This window comes from Oryctolagus cuniculus, chromosome 12 (assembly GCF_051225735.1).
Source record: "Oryctolagus cuniculus isolate XC-2025 breed Fujian yellow rabbit chromosome 12, ASM5122573v1, whole genome shotgun sequence".
Lineage (NCBI taxonomy): Eukaryota > Metazoa > Chordata > Mammalia > Lagomorpha > Leporidae > Oryctolagus > Oryctolagus cuniculus.
Window position 1 is genome coordinate 108,603,385 of NC_142878.1, and position 18,397 is coordinate 108,621,781.

Consider the following 18,397-nt stretch of genomic DNA (forward strand, 5'->3'; position numbering starts at 1 on the left):
GGGTTTCTTTCTAGGACGCTGAGAACATTCTGACTTTAAGAGTGGTAATGGGTGTACCACGCAGTGAACTGAGCTCCAGGCTTTTAAAGAAGGCTTGTAAGTTATTGTCGATCTTAAAAACTGCAGCTCCTCATGGCATTCTGCATATAAAAGCAACAGTTGAGGAAATCACATCACGAATGTAAACGCGCACACTAGGGGAAGTACCGCCCTACCGAAGGGTCAGCTTTTGCCGCTCTCGCTCCCGGATCCCCAGGTGGTCCAGGCTGCACGCCTGTTCCCCTGCCTCCAAGCCTTGGCGTCTTTCCCCTCTGAAACTCGGGTGAAGCCTAACTGCCACTGTGTCTGCCCTGGGAGGCGGGACCCTTAGGAAGCGTGTAGGCCTGAGGGCTCCATCCCCACTGACAGACGTGTGCCGGGGTCACTGGAGGGGCCTGGCCCCCTCCTGCTCCCTGCCACCCTCTCTTTGCCCTTGTACATTGTGATCTTCTGCCACGTTAGGCAAGAAGCCCTCAGCTGACGCGGGCAGCTCGGTCCTGCAGCTCCCAGCCTGCCGGTCGGCGAGCCGGTGAACGCCTGACCCTTGTCACTCAGCCTTGGCTGTTCCATGACAGCCGCACAGAGCGACCTCTCCTGTCCTGTCCTGGGGAAAGACAGAGCGCGTCACCCATCCAGAGCCCGTGCAGCGTCCGGCCGGGCGTTCCAGGTGCGTTTTTGGAGGTCATCTTCCCAACGACCTATCGGGCAGGTCCCATTACGCAGGTGAGCAAGATGGCTCGAGTAGTTGGGTCCCTGCCACCCACGTGGGAGACCTGTATTGGGTTCTGGCCTTGCTAGAAATTCACACGGTGGGGGCGTCTGCCCCCCTCAGAAGGAAGCCTCCTCGCAGCTTTCCCAGGGTGCAGCTCGGCTCCAGGCGCTGATCACCGCGGGATGTCTCTGAAGTCCGGCTGTTGCCGCTGCAGAGGGCTAGTGAAGACAGACGGATAGGGAGAGACCGAAGGACCCGTCGGGGAAGGAGGGGCTGGGCTGGGAGCAAATGGGGGGTCAGCTTGGACACATGCCGGGGTCACTGGAGGGGCCCCTCCTGCTCTCTGCCACCCTCTCAAGCCCCCTACCTTGGTGATGTGGGAGGCTGAATTCAAAGATGGCCCCGGAGGACCTGCCCTTTTTTGTATCTCTCTTCCACTGAGCAGGGGGCAGAATCTGTGAGTTGGATGAGAGCCACTGGGGAGTGACCCAGCGGACGGAAGCTCATTCTCTCTCGCTCCCCCTCTCTGTCACTCTTTTTTTTTTTTTTTTTTTAAGATTTATTTATTTGAAAGTCAGAGTTACACAGAGGAAGGAGAGGCAGAAAGAGAGAGGTCTTCCATCCGTTGGTTCACTCCCCAGTTGGCCACAACAGCCGGAACTGTGCCAATCCGAAGCCAGGAGCCAGGAGCTTCTTCCAGGTGCAAGGGCCCAAGGTCTTGGGCCATCTTCTACTGCTTCCCCAGGCCACAGCAGAGAGCTGGATAGGAAGAGGAGCAGCTGGGACTAGAACCAGCGCCCATATGGGATGCCAGTGCTTCAGGCCAGGGCGTTAACCCGCTGAACCACAGCGCCGGCCCCATGTCACTCTGCCTTTCAAATAAAATAAAGAATTTATTTAAAGGAAGTAGCTGGCCTCATTTTTCATGGCGGTTTATTAGTTATTAATGAGGTCCCTTACATGTAGGCGGTTTTTTCCCCATTCGGCCTCCTATTTTACTGTAAGCAGTACTGTGGTTGCGGCCGCTACCACTGCCATTTTGAGGTCATGGAGTCTCTTCCAGGGTCGGGCTCGAACCCGCTGCTCACCAGCCACCGCCCCGGCAGGTCACGCGGCCGGCGAAGCGGGAGGGCGCGGCGCCGACGCGGTTTGTCCCCAGCGCGCCGCCGTCGCCGCCCGCGCGCGCGCCGCAGTGGGCGGGCCCGCGCCTCGCACGCCGTGCGTCGCTGCGTGAGTCGGGCCCCCGGGAGCGCCGGAGCAGCCCGCGAGCTCGCCGCCGGCTGGTCTCTGCCTCCTCGCGCGCCGCCATCGCCGTCATGCTGGGCGCCGCTCTCCGTCGCTGCGCCGCGGCCGCAGCCGTCCGAGCCGGACTTCGAGGCCTCCGGCACCCCGGCCCGGCTCCCGGCGCCGCCGCCGGTAAGGTGCCCGCCCGCCCGCCCGCCCGCCACTGCCCGCGGGCGCGTGTCCTTGCGGTGACCTGGGCGCCCGCCGCCACTCGAAGGCAGGCTCCCCGGCGGCCTAGCCTTTGCCCTGAGGGCCGGCGGCCGAGCCTCGGGGCCCCGGGCCCGCTCTGGCCGCCGGCGGGAGCAGGGGCGGACTCGGGGGCGCGACCTCCGCGGCCGGCCCGGCGGGGACCCCCGGGGGGCGCGCGGCGGTCCCGGTCGGACCCGTGGCCGTGGCCGTGGCCGTGGCCGTGACCGTGGCCCGGCGGCGACCCCGCGGCCAGCGTGACCGGCAGCGCCCGGGCGAAGGTGACATTGAGCGTCCGGGCGCGCCGCTCTGGGCAGGGGCGGAGGGGCCGTGCGCGGACCCGGGCACGCCGCGCGCCCCAGCATCGCCGCGGAGGGAGGGCCCTGTGTGCTGGGCACGCGGACGTAATTCTTTTATTTATTTTAAGTTAGCGCCTTCGCGTGTCGCCTGCACGACACTGGGGCCTGTGGAGCCACGGTCTCGTTCTTCCGTGTCCAGACCGGCGCGGGGGTTGCGCGCTGCGGAACCCTGGCTGGGGAGGGTCCTGTTCGGAAGCGGGGCCCGCGGGTCTTGGGAACGCGGGCGGCTGCCTGGTCGGGGGCTGGTGGCTGGAGGGCGCGCCGTGACCTTGGCCCGTGCGCTGGGGCCCGTGACCGCCTGGGAGCCGGAGGAACGTGTTCGTCCTCCTTCCTGGTTGGCCGCGGGGTGCGCAGGCTGCGGGCACCTTAGGGACCGTGGGGACCCGCTGCTTCGGCCGTCTGCGTGCGTGCTGGGCTTTATGGCTTCCTGCCTCTTCCCCTAGTTCGTTGCACCGCCGCGCCCTGCTCGTGTGGATGCGGCTTGGCCGCCGCGGCCCATGACACTTGGGGAGAGGGCGGAGGTTCGGGCGAGACTTGATGCCCGGGGTTCTTCACCGTCATAAACCGCTCTATTCTAGGTGTTCGCCCCGTGGACTTCAGGATTTGCCACGGGGCGCAGTGTTGGTGGCAGGTGTCAGCCCCTTTGTGGCCTTGGGCATTGGAACCTTTTTAAGCCTCTGTGTGACCTTTCTTCTAAAAACCGCAGTAGCAGTTGGTGGTTCTGGGTGTAAATGCGATGACCTTAGCGCCTGGCCGCAGTCACTGAGCGCCGTGCCGTGGCTGCTGCGTGACACGGCCCCTCTCATTTTTGTGTGTTCCAGCAGGGATTTGTGCAGTTGCACCGTCCAAGAGGTTGAACCCGCGACGCCGGCGTCTCACGTGCGCTCCAGCCTGAGTCCCGGCTGCTCCACTTCCCGTCCAGCTCCCTGCTGTGGCCTGGGAGAGCCGCGGGGGGCCCCGCACCCACCTGGGCGGTCATCTGGGGAGTGAACCAGCAGATGGGAGATCTCCCTGGAACTCCGCTTTTCAAATACATAAAAAGAGAGAAAGAAGGAAAGGGAGGAGCGGAGGGAAGAAAGAAAAAGAATTCAAGTCCTTGGGTGAGACTAGCCGGGTCAAATGAAAGTATCCTCAGGAGGCCTGGGGGACCTGAGGCCTCGGATTTGATGAAGCCTCCAGCGTGAAGCTAATTGTCAGATGACGTCACTGTTGTGAACAGTGGCTGGGCTCTAGGCAGTGCTTAGAACCAGTCCTGGTTCCTGCATGCGTACCCCGAGACCGGAGGCAGCCCAGGAGAAGGGCACTTTCCTCCTGTGCGGGGCAGCCCCTGTCCCCTTCCAGCCTCCTTTCTGCGTGTCCCACACCGCCAGGGTGCCAGCCGCTGGCCCTCCAGGTCCTGGGTCTCTCGGAGCTCTGCTGTTGAACCTGTTGACGTGCCCTCCACGATACTGTCATTAGCACCTTCTCATTCCTACCGTTAACCACCAGGTGCACTCCGTGGGCATTGTCTGAGCTGATCAGTTATTAATGTCATCTTTTTTAAAGATTTATTTATTTTAAAGGCAGAGTTACACAGAGAAGGAGAGGCAGAGAGAGACACAGAGAGAGGTCTTCCATCCACTGGTTCACTCCCCAGATGGCTGCAACAGCCGGAGCTGCGCCGATCTGAAGCCAAGAGCTTCTCCCACGTGGGTGCAGGGGCCCAAGGACTTGGGCCATCTTCTACTGCTTTCCCAGGCCATCAGCAGGGAGCTGGATTGGAAGTGGGGCAGCCAGGGCTCCAACTGGTAGCCGTATGGGATGCTGGCACCAGAGGTGGAGGCTTAACCTGCTATGCCACAGTGCCTGCCTCCTATCTATGTAGTTTTGACTAAATGTTCCTACCGAGATACATTTAGGTCCTGTCATAGAATTGTATACATAGGGACAGCCTTGTGGCCTAGTGGGTGACACCATTGCTTAGGACACCCACACATACCAGAGTACTGTTTTTTTTGTTTGTTTTTAAAGATTTATTTATTTTACTTGAAAGTCAGAGTTACACAGAGAGAGGAGAGGCAGAGAGAGGGAGAGAGAGGTCTTCCATCCGATGGTTCACTCCCCAACTGGCCGCAACGACCGGAACTGCGCCGATCCAAAGCCAGGAGCTTCTTCCAGGTCTCCCACCCGGGTGCAGGGGCCCAAGGACTTGGGCCATCTTCCACTCTTATCCCTGGCCATAGCAGAGAGCTGGATGGGAAGAGGAGCAGCCGGGACCCGAACCGGCGCCCATATGGGATGCCGGCACCTCAGGCCAGGGTGTTAACCCACTTTGCCACAGCGCCGGCTCCAGAGTGCTGGTTTTGAAGCTCGGCTGCTGCGCTGCAGAGCCAGCTTCCTGCTGATGGCCTGGGAAAGCAGCAGTGACGGCCCGGTGCTTGGGCTGCTGCCACTCAGGTGGGAGACCTGATGGAATCCCTGGCTCCAGGTTTCAGTGTGGTCCAGCCTTGCATGTTGTAGCCATCTGGGGAGTGAATGAGCAGGTGGAAGATCCCTGTCTGTGTCTGTCTCTCCCTCTCTGTGTCCAACAGCCTTGTCTTGTCTTTAAAGCAAGAAACAGGATGCAGGTGTCAGGAAGCACTGGCAGGCACCCGTGGTCCAAGGTGCCGCCTCTTAGTCCCAGAGCCTGCGGAGGGAGCGCTTCGGAGTAACTGGGATCCCGTGAGCGTGCACCCAAGTCCCACGAGGCTGTTGTTTAAATCTGTGCTTTACTTGGTCACGTATCCCTCAAATGCTACAGTTTTTCTTTGACTTTTCCCACAGAGTATAGAAAGCATGAAAAATAAACAGGCTCTTGTGTTGTGCATTCAGAGGTGTACAATTCGAGCATCACGGAGCTGTCTGCATGCTGATAAATCCCATCAAATCAGCAATATGCAGACTATCAGGCACAGAAAGAACTAAAACCCACCTCTTTTGTTACACGTAAGATTCAAATATTCAGTCTAAAGAAAACCACGCAGTCATTTTGGCTCTCTTCTACACGTGCATGTTGATGTGTAGAGTCATGAAACTTTCAAATAAGTCAATTATTAAACCTTTAGGGGCCAGCGTTGTGGCCTAGCAGGTGAAGCTGCCACCGGCATTCCGCACGTTGCGTACTACGCTGGTTCGTGTCCAGCTGTTCTGCTTCTGATCCAGTTCCCTGCTGATGGCCTGGGGGAAACAGCAGGTGGTGGCCCAACTATCACCCATATCGAAAACCCGGATGGGGCCGGCGCCGCGGCTCAATAGGCTAATCCTCCACCTTGCGGTGCCGGCACACCGGGTTCTAGTCCCGGTCGGGGCGCCGGATTCTGTCCCGGTTGCCCCTCTTCCAGGCCAGCTCTCTGCTATGGCCAGGGAGTGCAGTGGAGGATGGCCCAGGTGCTTGGGCCCTGCACCCCATGGGAGACCAGGAAAAGCACCTGGATCCTGGCTCCTGCCATCGGATCAGCACGGTGCGCCCGGCTGCAGCGGCGGCCATTGGAGGGTGAACCAACGGCAAAAGGAAGACCTTTCTCTCTCTGTCTCTCTCTCTCACTGTCCACTCTGCCTGTCAAAAAAAAAAAAAAAAGAAAAAAAAAGAAAACCCGGATGAAGCCCCTGGCTTTGGCCTGGCCCAGTGCTGGCTGATGCGGCCATCTGGGGAGTGAACCAACAGAGGAAGATCTCTCTCTGTAACTCTGACTTTCAAAATAAGTTTTTAAATTATTAAACCTTTAAAAATGTTATAGAAATTAATTTACTTGAAAGAGTTACACAGAGAGGAGAGGCAGAGAGAGAGTCTTCCATCCGCTGGTTCACTCCCCAGTTTGCCACAATGGCTGGAGCTGTGCTGATCTGAAGCCAGGAGCTTCTTCTGTGTCTCCCACACAGGTGCAGGGGCCCAAGGACTTGGGCCATCTTCCACTGCTTTCCCAGGCCACAACAGAGAGCTGGATCAGAAGTGCAGCAGCTGGGACTCGAACCAGCGCCCATATGTGATGCCAGCATGCAGGCAGTGGCTTTACCTGCTACACCATAGTGCCAGCCCTGAAAATTAATGTATCAGTTTCCAGTCTGTTTATGTACACATCCTACTTTGCTTTGGACTTGGGTTGTAGGATTTTTTTTTTTTTTTAAAGATTTACTTACTTATTTGAGAAAGGGGGAGAAAGAGAGAGGTCTTCCATCTGCTGGTTCACTCCCCAGTTGGCCGCAATGGCTGGAGCTGCGCCAATTTGAAACCAGGAAGCCAGAAGCTTCCGGGTCTCCCACGTGGGTGCAGGGGCACAAGCACTTGGGCCATCTTCTACTGCTTTCCCAGGCCACAGCAGAGAGCTGGATCAGAAGTGGAGCAGCCGGGATTTGAACTGGTGCCCATTTGGGATGCTGGCACTGCAGGTGGAGGCTTAACCTACTACAGCACCGATCCCAGGGTAATGCTGATCCCTGGGAAGATTGGCGTCTGTGCTGCCACCCTCTGGGACTGACGGCCAGTGTTTCGCTGTGGTGGTTGGCGAGGTTCTGCACTTGAACTGGCGGTGACGGTCTGTTCCCGCCTCCTGCCTGCATCTCTGTGCTTTTCCCCCTCTTCCTCCTCCTCCTGCTTTTAGTAGGAAGGATGTACCAGGTATCCCTGACACTTAGATTTCAGAATATTCTTAGAACCACCCAAGTAAACTAGAAACCATGCCAAACTGTCTGACCATACAGATAATAGGAAATATAATTCAAACATAGTTTATTTCCGTACACTAATTTCCACAAATAGAAGATCAGTTAAAACTTTAAGAAAAGGATTGACTTACAGCCACTGTTTATTGAGGACCTGTCGGGCGCCATGGCTGTGCCGGGTGTATCTAATCTTCACGGCCCTCTGAGGTGGTGGTGTCCCCATTGCATGGGTGAGTAAGATGAAAGGGGTTCGTTCCCAGGGTGCAGCGGTGGGAGTGAGCTGAGGTGTCTGACTGCATCCGAAGACCCAAAGGTGCCGTCTCCCCCCCCCCCCCCCCGTAGAGATTGGGGAGTGGGAAGAGCGTTTCTAGCCCCCACCCCCACCCCCACCCTCCGTTCAGTGTTCATTTGACAGGAAAGAAGTGGGAGGCCTCTCCTAGGATACTGGGTGTGTCGGCGGGAAGCAGATGCTGCAGGCAGGGAAAGCGAGAAAACAGTTGTGTGTGCCCTGTTTCTTCGGCCGTGTTCTCTCACGCCCGCTTTCCCAGGTGTGTCGGCAGGGCCTGAGTCCCAGGAGGAGCAGCCAGGGCGCCAGTTGTAGCAATTTGGTTATGATACTGTGATAGGCTAGAGGTCGTCGTGTAGCAATTTGGTTATGATGATATTGTGATAGGCTAGAGGTCGTCGTGGGGACACAGTCAGCAGCCCTCTTCTTGTGTAAAGGCAGAGAGAGGGGGAGAGAGAGATCTTCCGTCTGCTTGTTTACTCCCCAAATGGCTGCAGTGGCTGAAAACGGGCAAGGCCAAAGCCAGGAGCCAGGAACTCCAGCTGGGTCTCCCACATGGGTGGCAGGGGTCAAGCGCCTGAGCCATCTTCCGCTGCTTTCCCGGGTGCATTATCTGGGGGGTGAGTGGGGAGTGGAGCGGCCGGGACTAGCACTGGTGCTCCAGTATAGGATGCCAGCGACACAGCTTCACCTGCTGTAGCGCGCAGTGCCAGCGCCTCCTGCTGGGTGGTTTTGACTGTGTTGTTGGGGCTGTGGCTTTGCCAGGGGCAGGTCTTAGCCCTGGGGGAGGGTCTTGTGACTTGCTTCCTCCTTACATACAACGTCTTTATGCCCTCAGAGATTTTCTCCCCTTAATCTTTTTTTTTTTTTTTTTTTTTAAGATTTATACATTTACTTGAAAGGCAGATGCAGAAAGAGAGGGACAGAGAGGAAGAGGTCACCCATCTGCTTGTTCCCTCCCCAAATGGCTGCAACAGCCAGAGTTGGGCCAATCTGAAGCCAGGAGCCAGGAGCTTCTTCTGGGTCTCCCACATGGGTGCAGGGGCCCAAGGACTTGGGTCATCTTCCACTGCTTTCCCAGGCCACAGCAGAGAGCTGGATCAGAAGTGGAGCAGCCCGGACTCAAAGCAGCGCCTATAAGGGATGCTGGTGCTGCGGGCAGCAGCTTACCCGCTACAACACCAGCCCCTCACCCCTCATGGAGGGAGGCGGTCTGTCTGCTGTGACTCCTTCCTGCTGGGTCAGGGCGTCGTCCCTTCACAGTCAGGGCTGAATCCCCTGCCGGCTGATCTGGAGGCTCCGCTGTCGGCAGTGGCTGGACTCCCTGCGTGGCCATCATCTTTCACGAAGCTCGAATTCTGAAGGACAAACCTGACGATTAGGGTGAGCGTACGTGGGCCAGAGAGGAGCAGGAGTGAAAGCCAGGTCAGAGAAGGGAGAGCGCTTCCCCTGGGCCGCTTCCCAGGGTGGTGGAGGCCAAGGGACTTCCCTCAGCAGTCAGGGAGCGAGCCGGCACCATCACAGACCCTCCCAGGGCTCTCCCTGGAGCCCACTGCCGTCAGTGTACCTGCAGGGGGTCTGCTGACCACTGCTGTCAGTGTAGCTGCAGGGGGTCTACTGACCACTGCCGTCAGTGTACCTGCAGGGGGTCTGCTGACCACTGCTGTCAGTGTACCTGCAGGGGGTCTGCTGACCACTGCTGTCAGTGTACCTGCAGGGGGTCTGCTGACCACTGCCGTCAGTGTACCTGCAGGGGGTCTGCTGACCACTGTCGTCAGTGTACCTGCAGGGGGTCTACTGACCACTGTCGTCAGTGTACCTGCAGGGGGTCTGCTGACCACTGTCGTCAGTGTAGCTGCAGGGGGTCTGCTGACCACTGCCGTCAGTATACCTGCAGGGGGTCTGCTGACCACTGCCGTCAGTGTACCTGCAGGGGGTCTGCTGACCACTGCCGTCAGTGTACCTGCAGGGGGTCTGCTGACCACTGCCGTCAGTGTACCTGCAGGGGGTCTGCTGACCACTGCCGTCAGTGTACCTGCAGGGGGTCTGCTGACCACTGCCGTCAGTGTACCTGCAGGGGGTCTGCTGACCACTGCCGTCAGTGTAGCTGCAGGGGGTCTGCTGACCACTGTCGTCAGTGTACCTGCAGGGGGTCTGCTGACCACTGCCGTCAGTGTACCTGCAGGGGGTCTGCTGACCACTGTCGTCAGTGCACGTGCAGGGGGTCTGCTGACCACTGCCGTCAGTGTACGTGCAGGGGGTCTGCTGACCACTGTCGTCAGTGCACGTGCAGGGGGTCTACTGACCACTGCCGTCAGTGTACCTGCAGGGGGTCTGCTGACCACTGCCGTCAGTGCACGTGCAGGGGGTCTGCTGACCACTGCCGTCAGTGTACCTGCAGGGGGTCTACTGACCACTGCCGTCAGTGTACATGGAGGGGCTCTACTGACCACTGCCGTCAGTGTACGTGCAGCAGGTCTACTGACCACTGCACACACTCCGTTGGCTGTCCATAGCCACTTTAGCTAAGCAGGTGCTCTAGGCCTAGCCAGTGGTCTGAGTTAAGTTGCCCAAGGCAGCAGACAGATTCTCAAACAGACTTCATGTAGTGGATTTTCTTCCTTTGCCGAGAGCCAAATGGTAGAAGAGTTTACTTGCCAATGGCAGTCTCCTGAGGAGACGGGAGAAACAGGAAAAGCTAGTCAGCTGGGAAGTGTGATAGCCTTGGTCTCTCTCTCTGGGAAATTCACACCAGACGCAAAAACTTTTCTTGTTTTTTCCTGATGTTTTTATTGATTTGAGAGGTAGAGTTGGGGGGGGTTCCATTTACTGCTTCACTCCCCAAATGGCCGCAGTGGCCGGAGCTGGGCCAATCCAAAGCCAGGAGTCTCTTCCTGGTCTCCCATGTAGGTGCAGGGGCCCGAGCACTCAGGCCATCTTCCATTGCTTTCCCAGGCCACAAGTAGAGAGCCGGATCAGAAGAGGAGCAGCCGGGACACATACATGAGTAGCGCGCATATGGGATGCTGGCACCTCAAATGGAGGCTTAGCCTACAACGCCACAGCACCAGCCCCTATCTTTACCACCTTTTATTTATTTATTTATTTATTTATTTTGAAAGAGTTACAGAGAGAGAGAGAGAGAGAAAGGTCTTCCATCTGCTGGTTCACACCCCAAATAACTGCAACAGCCAGAGCTGAGCTGATCCGAAGCCAGGACAGGAGCCTCTTCTGGGTCTCCCACGTGGGCGCAAGGGCCCAAGGACTTGGGCCATTCTCTACTGCTTTCCCAGGCCATAGCAGAGAGCTGGATCAGAAGTGGAGCAGCCAGAACTCGAACCAGTGCCCATATGGGATACCGGCGCTGCAGGCTGCAGTTTTAACCCGCTGCGCCACAGCGCCGGCCCCTTTACCACTTTTTTTTTTTTTTTTTTTTTTTGACAGGCAGAGTGGACAGTGAGAGAGAGAGACAGAGAGAAAGGTCTTCCTTTTCCATTGGTTCACCCTCCAATGGCCGCCGTGGCCAGTACGCTGCGGCCGGCGCACCGCGCTGATCCGATGGCAGGAGCCAGGTGTTTCTCCTGGTCTCCCATGGGGTGCAGGGCCCAAGCACTTGGGCCATCCTCCACTGCACTCCCGGGCCACAGCAGAGAGCTGGCCTGGAAGAAGGGCAACTGGGACAGAATCCGGCGCCCCGACCAGGACTAGAACCCGGTGTGCCGGCGCCGCAGGTGGAGGATTAGCCCACTGAGCCGCAGCGCCAGCCCCCTTTACCACTTTTAAAGATAAACTTGAGGGTATGGGCGCTGGTTTGACACCCAGCTGCTCCACTTCCAATCCAGCTCTCTGCTATGGCCTGGGAAAGCAGTGGAAGATGGCCCAAGTCCTTGGGCGCCTGCACGCACGTGGGAGACCTGGAGGAAGCTCCTGGCTCCTGGCTTCATATCAGCACAGCTCTGGCCATTGCTGCCAACTGGGGAGTGAACCAGCAGTTGGAAGCCCCCCCATCTCTATCTCTCCCTGCCTCTCCTCTCTCTGTGTAACTCTGACTTTCAAATAAATAAATAAATGAATCTTAAAAAAAAAAAAAGATAAACTGGAGGTCCTGAATTGGCTCACAGACGTAGGCAGCTATCTTCTGTTTGCTGTGGAGACAGCTGATCTCTGCGCTCTCTTTCTCCTGGTCGGCTGCCACATGCTGGGGAACTGCAGGGTCCAAGTTCTTGTCTCTGACCCGTGAGAGAATTGAGGACAGATGTGTGAAAGTTAGCAGAGGAGAATAAGACTCAGAGGGAAAGCCATAGGGAGCGGCCTGAACTAGATGCGCATTGTTTCTCAGTAGGAATTAATGGTCTGTTTAATGTGAAAATTCAAACAGTATGGAAGGATATAAAAAAAAAGATTTTTTCCCTCCTGAAGATAACCGCTGGTAACAGTTGAAAGCTAGTGTTACACATGAGGGGAACACAAATATATAGTACTTCTTCTTCTTGCTGTTCTTTACTTAATTTTTTTTAAAGATGTATCTATTTGAAAGTTAATGACAGAAAGAGAGCTTCCATCTGCTGCTATTTGGGGAATAAACCAGCAGATGGAAGACTGGGGCTGGGCCGAGCCAGGAGCCAGGCGCTCCATGCGGGCTTCCAGTGCGGGCGGCAGGGCCCAGGCACTCGGCGTCCTCCTCTGCTTCCCCAGGCACCAGCAGGAGCTGCACTGGAGGCAGCGGCTGGGACGAGACCGGGCTCTGCTGGAGCGCCTGCACCACCGTGCTTCATTGCAGATGCCTCTTTGCATATCAGTACATGAGACTGATTTCATTTGGCTTGTTAACTGTTTCTCCCCCAACATAGATTGGCGATTCATAACGAATGCATTAAGAAACAAAGGTCAAGTGCGATTTTGACCACTGAAGTCGCTGCTCTTTCTTGTTGCAGCTCTCCAGTCAGTTCGCTGCTACTCCCACGGGTCGCATGAGACAGATGAGGAGTTTGACGCTCGATGGGTGACATACTTCAACAAGCCCGATATAGATGCCTGGGAGTTGCGTAAAGGTAATTGGAATGGAGACACGTGTCTGTTTTGGCGTGTAAATGTGAGCGGTTTCTGTGGCTTCCTTAAAAATGCATCGTGCGTCCTGGTTACTGTCACACAGCTTCCAGTTAGGAGACTGTAGCTTAACTAAGTTAAGTGCTTTTTGTAAAGCAGGGTTCTTCTTATTTGAAAGGCAGAAGGACAGAGAGGGAACGAAGAGAATCTTCCATCCACTGGTTCACTCCCCAAATGCCTGTGGCAGCCAGCCTGGGCCAGGATGAAGCCAGGAGCCTGGAGCTCCATGTGGGCTTCCCACGTGGGCGGCAGGGGCCCAGGTACTTCTGCCGTCATCCACTGCTTCCCAGACACATTAGCATGGGGCTAGATTGGAAGGGCAGAGTAACCAGGACTTGAACCAGGCACTCCAGCATGGGATGCAGGATCCCCTGTGCCACAACGCCCACCCCAAAGTGAGTTTTAAAGTGGGTGCTGTTGACATGTTGGGCCAGGTAAAGGAGGCTGTCCTTCACATGGTAACATTTCAGTGCTATTGTTGCCTGCTACCCACTGAATGCACACACACCCACTATTACAATAACCAAAAAGTCGTCAGACATTGCCCGGTATCTCCTGGGAGACAGCATCACCCTGGGTTGAAAACCGCTGCTGTAACGACAGAGCCAGGTGAGCGCAGTTAGCAGTTTCCTTTGCTTGCCCTCGTCTGAGAGAGCTGTGCCTTGGTTCTCCTCAGTCGCACGTGTGTGTTGAACATGACGGTGTCTGTCGTCAGTATTGCCATGGTGTCCTCGTGTAGGCCTCGTTAACCCTCCGTAAGCATTTCCCTGATTGTTTTTAGATTGTTTTCCAATTGGATCTGTGTTAAAGCATCCAAAGTCGACATTTGTACTAAAAGTTACCCTCTTGTTTAAAAAAAAAAAATGCTTATGGAAAAGACATTTGCAGTTAAGGAAACTCGGAGGTGTCTCTCCAGAACTCACTGACTGGAAGACCCACTGCGTTGTCATCGCCCAGGGGGTTTAGCTGAATCCCACAGATGAAGAGAATAGAGGCCCAAACAGAGAAGCCACACGTCCGTGCCTGGGCAAAGGTGCGGATAGCCAGGCTGTACTGTGGGGGGGTTGCCCCCCGCTGACGTGGCCCTTCTTCTTCGTTTTGACAGGGATGAACACGCTTGTTGGCTACGATCTGGTGCCAGAACCCAAAATCATTGATGCTGCTCTGCGGGCCTGCAGACGGTTAAATGACTTTGCTAGTGCAGTTCGCATCCTAGAGGTTGTGAAGGTCAGTGAGATGCCAGTGTCACGATGTTGACCAGAAGAATTATGAAAGAGCCCTGTGGTTTGACTTTATTTGATTTTAAAAACTAAATGAGGATGTTCAAAAAGTTCATGGAAAATGCATATACTAAAAATTATGCTTGAATTTCCAATATTTACATCAAAATAGCACATTTTAATTCTACCATAAATTTTTAAAAGCATTTTTGTACACTGATTCCCTTCCCTCTTGTTTGGTTACTGTTTAATTTTCCATAGGGGGCAAATACATTGCATTTTAAATAAAAATTTTGATTTTGAGAAATATAGTCAAGAAGGCCTAGATTTATTTTATTTATTTGAAAGGCAGAGAGAGAGAGAGAGAGAGAGAGAGAGGTCGGTCGGTCTTCCATCCGCTGGTTCACTCCCCAGATGGTCACAACTGCCGGAGCTGTGCCGATCTGAAGCCAGGACTTTTCCCAGGTCTCCCACGTGGGTGCAGGGCCCAAGGACTTGGGTCATCTTCCACTGCTTTCCCAGGCCATAGCAGAGAGCTGGATCAGAAGAGGAGCTAGAACCAGCGCCCATATGTGATGCCAGTGCTTCAGGCCAGGGCTTTAACCTGCTGCGACACAGTACCAGCCCCAAAGGAGACCTAGAATTTTTAAAGGCAGCGTAGCAGTTCGCACTTCCTTGGCTCATTTGCCTTTTTTTTTTTTTTTAAAAAGATTTATTTATTTATGTGAAAGGCAGAGGTACAGAGAGACAGAGTGAGATCTTCCATCCACTGGTTCACTCCCTAAATGGCTGCAATGGCCAGAACTGGGCTGATCTGAAGCCAGGAACTTCTTCTGGGTCTCCCATGCGGGTGCAGGGCCCCAAGCACTTGGGCCATCCTCCACTGCTTTCCCAGGCCACAGCAGAGAGCGGGATCGCAAGTGGAGCAGCAGGGACTTGAACCAGCGCCCACATGGGATGCCGGCTCTGCAGGCGGAGGCTTCATGCTGTGCCACGGCGCCGGCCCCTCGTTTGTCTTTGACGTTTGCTCCCGAGGAAGCCTGTGCCAGCCAGGTGGACGAGAGTGCTCTGTGCAGTCCCCGCGAAGACGCTGTGTGAGGACCGTCCTCTCCCTGCCGTGGGAATGGTGGTGAAGGGTTCTGCAGGCTGTCAGTCCAGTCAGCACTGGCGGTTAATTCAGTTAGGCTTTCAAATTGGAGGCAAATTAAACAACTTTTCCTGTGTTAACGTGATTATTCCCGTTGCCTGCTGGCCATGTTCAGTTGCCTCCACAGAATTCTGTCATCACCACTTCCTTCTCTGGGAATTCCGGGCTCTCAGTATGTGTTCTGCCGCACTCCAGGGCATCTGCGCACAGCGGTGCGTTCCTGCTGGGTGTCCCAAGGACAGTGCGGTAGAAATCCAGGAACCGGCATCGTTGGTTTTCTGGCTTTGTGCATGTAAACCTGGTATTTCCACTGATACAGTGTTGGTCTTTTCATACAGTTCAGTTTGGTGTCATCTTCAGTAGTAAACGATGCGCTTTTCTTCTAGAAAAAAGATACGTGTTCTGGATTTAGTCTGACTGTCTTAGGTACTCTCAAGGATCTTAACACCTGCCTTGAACAGTGCCTGTGTAGGTTGCCCTCTTTGTTGGACAAATGGAGTAACTTAAAAGTAGATGACCTGCATTAATTCTGGGCTACTGGCCTCTGCATATGGGATCAAAGCTTAAGTTCATTTTGTTAATGGAGAGAGTGAAATGTGACTGTTCTCTTGGCCAGGACAAAGCAGGACCTCATAAGGAAATCTACCCCTATGTCATCCAGGAACTTAGACCAACTTTAAATGAACTGGGAATCTCTACTCCAGAGGAGCTGGGCCTTGACAAAGTGTAACCTGCGTGAGTAGGCAGCGTGCCGCTGGGGGAGGCAGGACCTGGGAGGGTGGGTGACGTCTCAGCCACTGAAGGCCGTTCCTGCCTGTGAGAGGGCGGCCGTGAGCATGAAGAGTGCAGGGTGCCGGGGCCAACTGCAAGGAGCTGAAACTAGTCTGTTTTAAGATTTATTTATTTCAATGGCAGAGATACAGAGAGAGGTAGAGACAGAGGGAGAGAGGTCTTCCATCCACTGGTTCACTCCCCAAATGGCCACAATGACCAGAGCTGATCTGATCCAAAGCCAGGAGCCAGGAGCTTCTTCCAGGTCTCCCATGCAGCTGCAGGGGCCCAAGCACTTGGGTCATCTTCCACTGCTTTCCCAGGTCATAGCAGAGAGCTGGATTGGAACTGGAGTAGCCAGGACTTAAACCGGCGCCCATGTGGGCACTGCAGGCTGGGGCTTTAACCCGCAGCACCATAGTGCCAGCCCTAAAACTATTATTTCTAGTAAGGCAAGTAAAAGCCTCCTTAACTGAAGGAGAAATCTGTATTAAATGTTTCAAGCGTGGAGAAAAATGTGGACACGGGTGTGGGGAGCCCTGTCTGCAGGGAGGTGTCCAGGTGTTGCCGCCCATGTCTCCTGTGGGTCCCTTGTTACTTCCTTCTCCCCCACAGGAAATGACTGCTCTCATGTAGACTGGGAGTCGTCGCCGTGCCCTTAATTTTTAATAGCAGAGTTACATTAATTTGATGGATTTGGGGGGATTTTTTTAAAGCCTGCTTTAAGGCAGTGGGCTCTTTTCTTTTAAATTTTTTTTTATTTGACAGTACAGTGACAGAGAGAAAGGTCTTCCTTTTCCATTGGTTCACCCCCCAAATGGCCGCCACGGCCAGCGCTGCGCCGATCCAAAGCCAGGAGCCAGGTGCTTCTCCTGGTCTCCCATGCAGGTGCAGGGCCCAAGGACTTGGGTCATCCTCCACTGCCTTCCCGGGCCACAGCAGAGAGCTGGACTGGAAGAGGAGCAACCGGGACTAGAACCCGGCGCCCATATGGGATGCCGGTGCTGCAGGCGGAGGACTAACCAAATGAGCCACGGCGCCGGCTCCAAAACAATTATATTAAAAAAAAAAAAGAGTAACTGCCGGATACTTTCCTGATTGGAGAGAGGGCCCAGCCTCGGGTATAAATGCTGGCAAGGCTGCGCAGCCCGACTGGTTCCCGCCTCCCCCGCGCTCCCCCGGGCTCCCCAGCTGACCTCAGGCAGGGTCAGTAAGAGCAGAAATGGTGCGGAAGATAGCGCTTCCCTGGACAGCAGCTCTCAAAGGTGTTTTTACTCAGATGTGCACCTTTATTCTTCCCTGGCTAATCTGTTGTTTTCTCTTCCAGGTGAGCTCCCAGTGACTCACTGTGTTGCTACTTGACTGTAACCATCACCTGGACATGCTGATGATAACGTATTACCTTATGCAAACTCGCTTTCCTTACTGAGCACCAGACCATGCCGTGGCAACTGGGACTCAATAAACGGGGAGTGAGTTTGAACTGAAATCAGGTGTTGTGTGCTGTTTGCGGTGAGGAGCGGGAGGTGATCGCCGTCGGGCCAGCTGACGAGCTGGGGAGGGCTGCAGCGCCTTTGTGTGACCGTGGTGCTCAGGGCCGGCAGGCACCGGGCTCAGGGCACCTGTGGCCCGCGGGGGCAGTGACGCTCGGCGGTCAGCGAGGCAGCCCGCCCGGCCACGGTCTTCCCCGGACACCAGGCTTTTCTGGTGCGCTGGGAGGCATTCTGATCAGAGAGCCCCGTCAGCAGGTCTGCGTGCGCAAGTGAAGGGAGCACACACGCAGCGTCGTGGTGCCGCCACCACGGCACAGCGGGTTAGCACCGTGCCGGACACCCACACCCTGGGTCAGAATGCTGATTCAGTCCTGGCTGCTCTGCCTCCGAGCCGGCTCCCTGCCGCTGTCCCTGGGAAGGCAGCAGAAGGTGGCCCAAGTACTTGGACGGAAGAGTGACCAGTCGACTGGTCACTATCTGCCTTTCAGATACAGTAGAAATACAATCTTTAAATGGAATTAAGTAACAAGCATATAGGATGCTGCTCAACAGGTGTTAGCCCCTCTGCAGGGGCTTGGAGGGCTGCTGAGGCCAGCTGCAGGGGCGCAGGCTAGGCTGCGAGGGTGAGGGTGGAGGCGGCGTGGGTCTCTGCTGTACGGGTGAAGGTTTCAGGTGTGGCTGGGTAGGAATGGCAGGTGGGAAATGGTGGGGCCTGCCTCCTCAGTGTCTTGAGTTCAGTTGAGATTCCCAAATTTTGTTTTGGCCTGAGTTAGTCAGATGCACTCATTAGAAACAGGTGGGTGTTGTGAGAATTTTTTGTAAATGCTTTATTTTTAAACTTTTATTTGCTTGCTTTCTTTGAAAGAGAGAGAGACTGTGCTTCCGTCCACCGGTTCACTGCCCAAATACTTGTAAATGCCGGGACTGGGCAGGGCCAACGCCAGGAACCCAGGACTCAACCCCTTGAGCCAGCATCTGAGGGTGTGCACTCTGGAACTGAGTGCAGGGCCAGGCCTGGGTCCCAGCTGCCCCAGTCTGGAGTGAACTGTCTTCACTGCCACCCCAGAGGCCATCCCGGATAAAGTTCTCACTTCCATCGACGCCCGTTCTCCCCCCA

The 18,397-nt window shown here is 55.5% G+C and overlaps 1 protein-coding gene, 1 long non-coding RNA gene and 1 other non-coding gene across 3 annotated transcripts; 2 read left to right on the forward strand and 1 right to left on the reverse strand.

The window, feature by feature from the left end:
- Positions 1–1,261: 1,261 nt before the first annotated feature.
- LOC149123219 (uncharacterized) lies at positions 1,262–1,843 on the reverse strand. Its single transcript, XR_016218451.1, has 2 exons — positions 1,712–1,843; positions 1,262–1,623 (listed from the first exon to the last, which is right to left on the reverse strand). It is a non-coding gene; the product is annotated as an uncharacterized LOC149123219 (long non-coding RNA).
- A 140-nt stretch (positions 1,844–1,983) lies between these two features.
- On the forward strand, positions 1,984–17,276 carry COX5A (cytochrome c oxidase subunit 5A). Its single transcript, XM_051834643.3, has 5 exons — positions 1,984–2,167; positions 12,478–12,594; positions 13,755–13,876; positions 15,633–15,751; positions 17,115–17,276. Exons 1-4 carry the CDS (start codon positions 2,068–2,070, stop codon positions 15,744–15,746), a joined length of 453 nt encoding a protein of 150 aa, XP_051690603.1. The 5' UTR covers positions 1,984–2,067; the 3' UTR covers positions 15,747–15,751; positions 17,115–17,276.
- LOC127487827 (small nucleolar RNA SNORA8) lies at positions 15,202–15,337 on the forward strand. The gene has a single exon (XR_007915074.2). It is a non-coding gene; the product is annotated as a small nucleolar RNA SNORA8 (small nucleolar RNA).
- Positions 17,277–18,397: the final 1,121 nt, after the last annotated feature.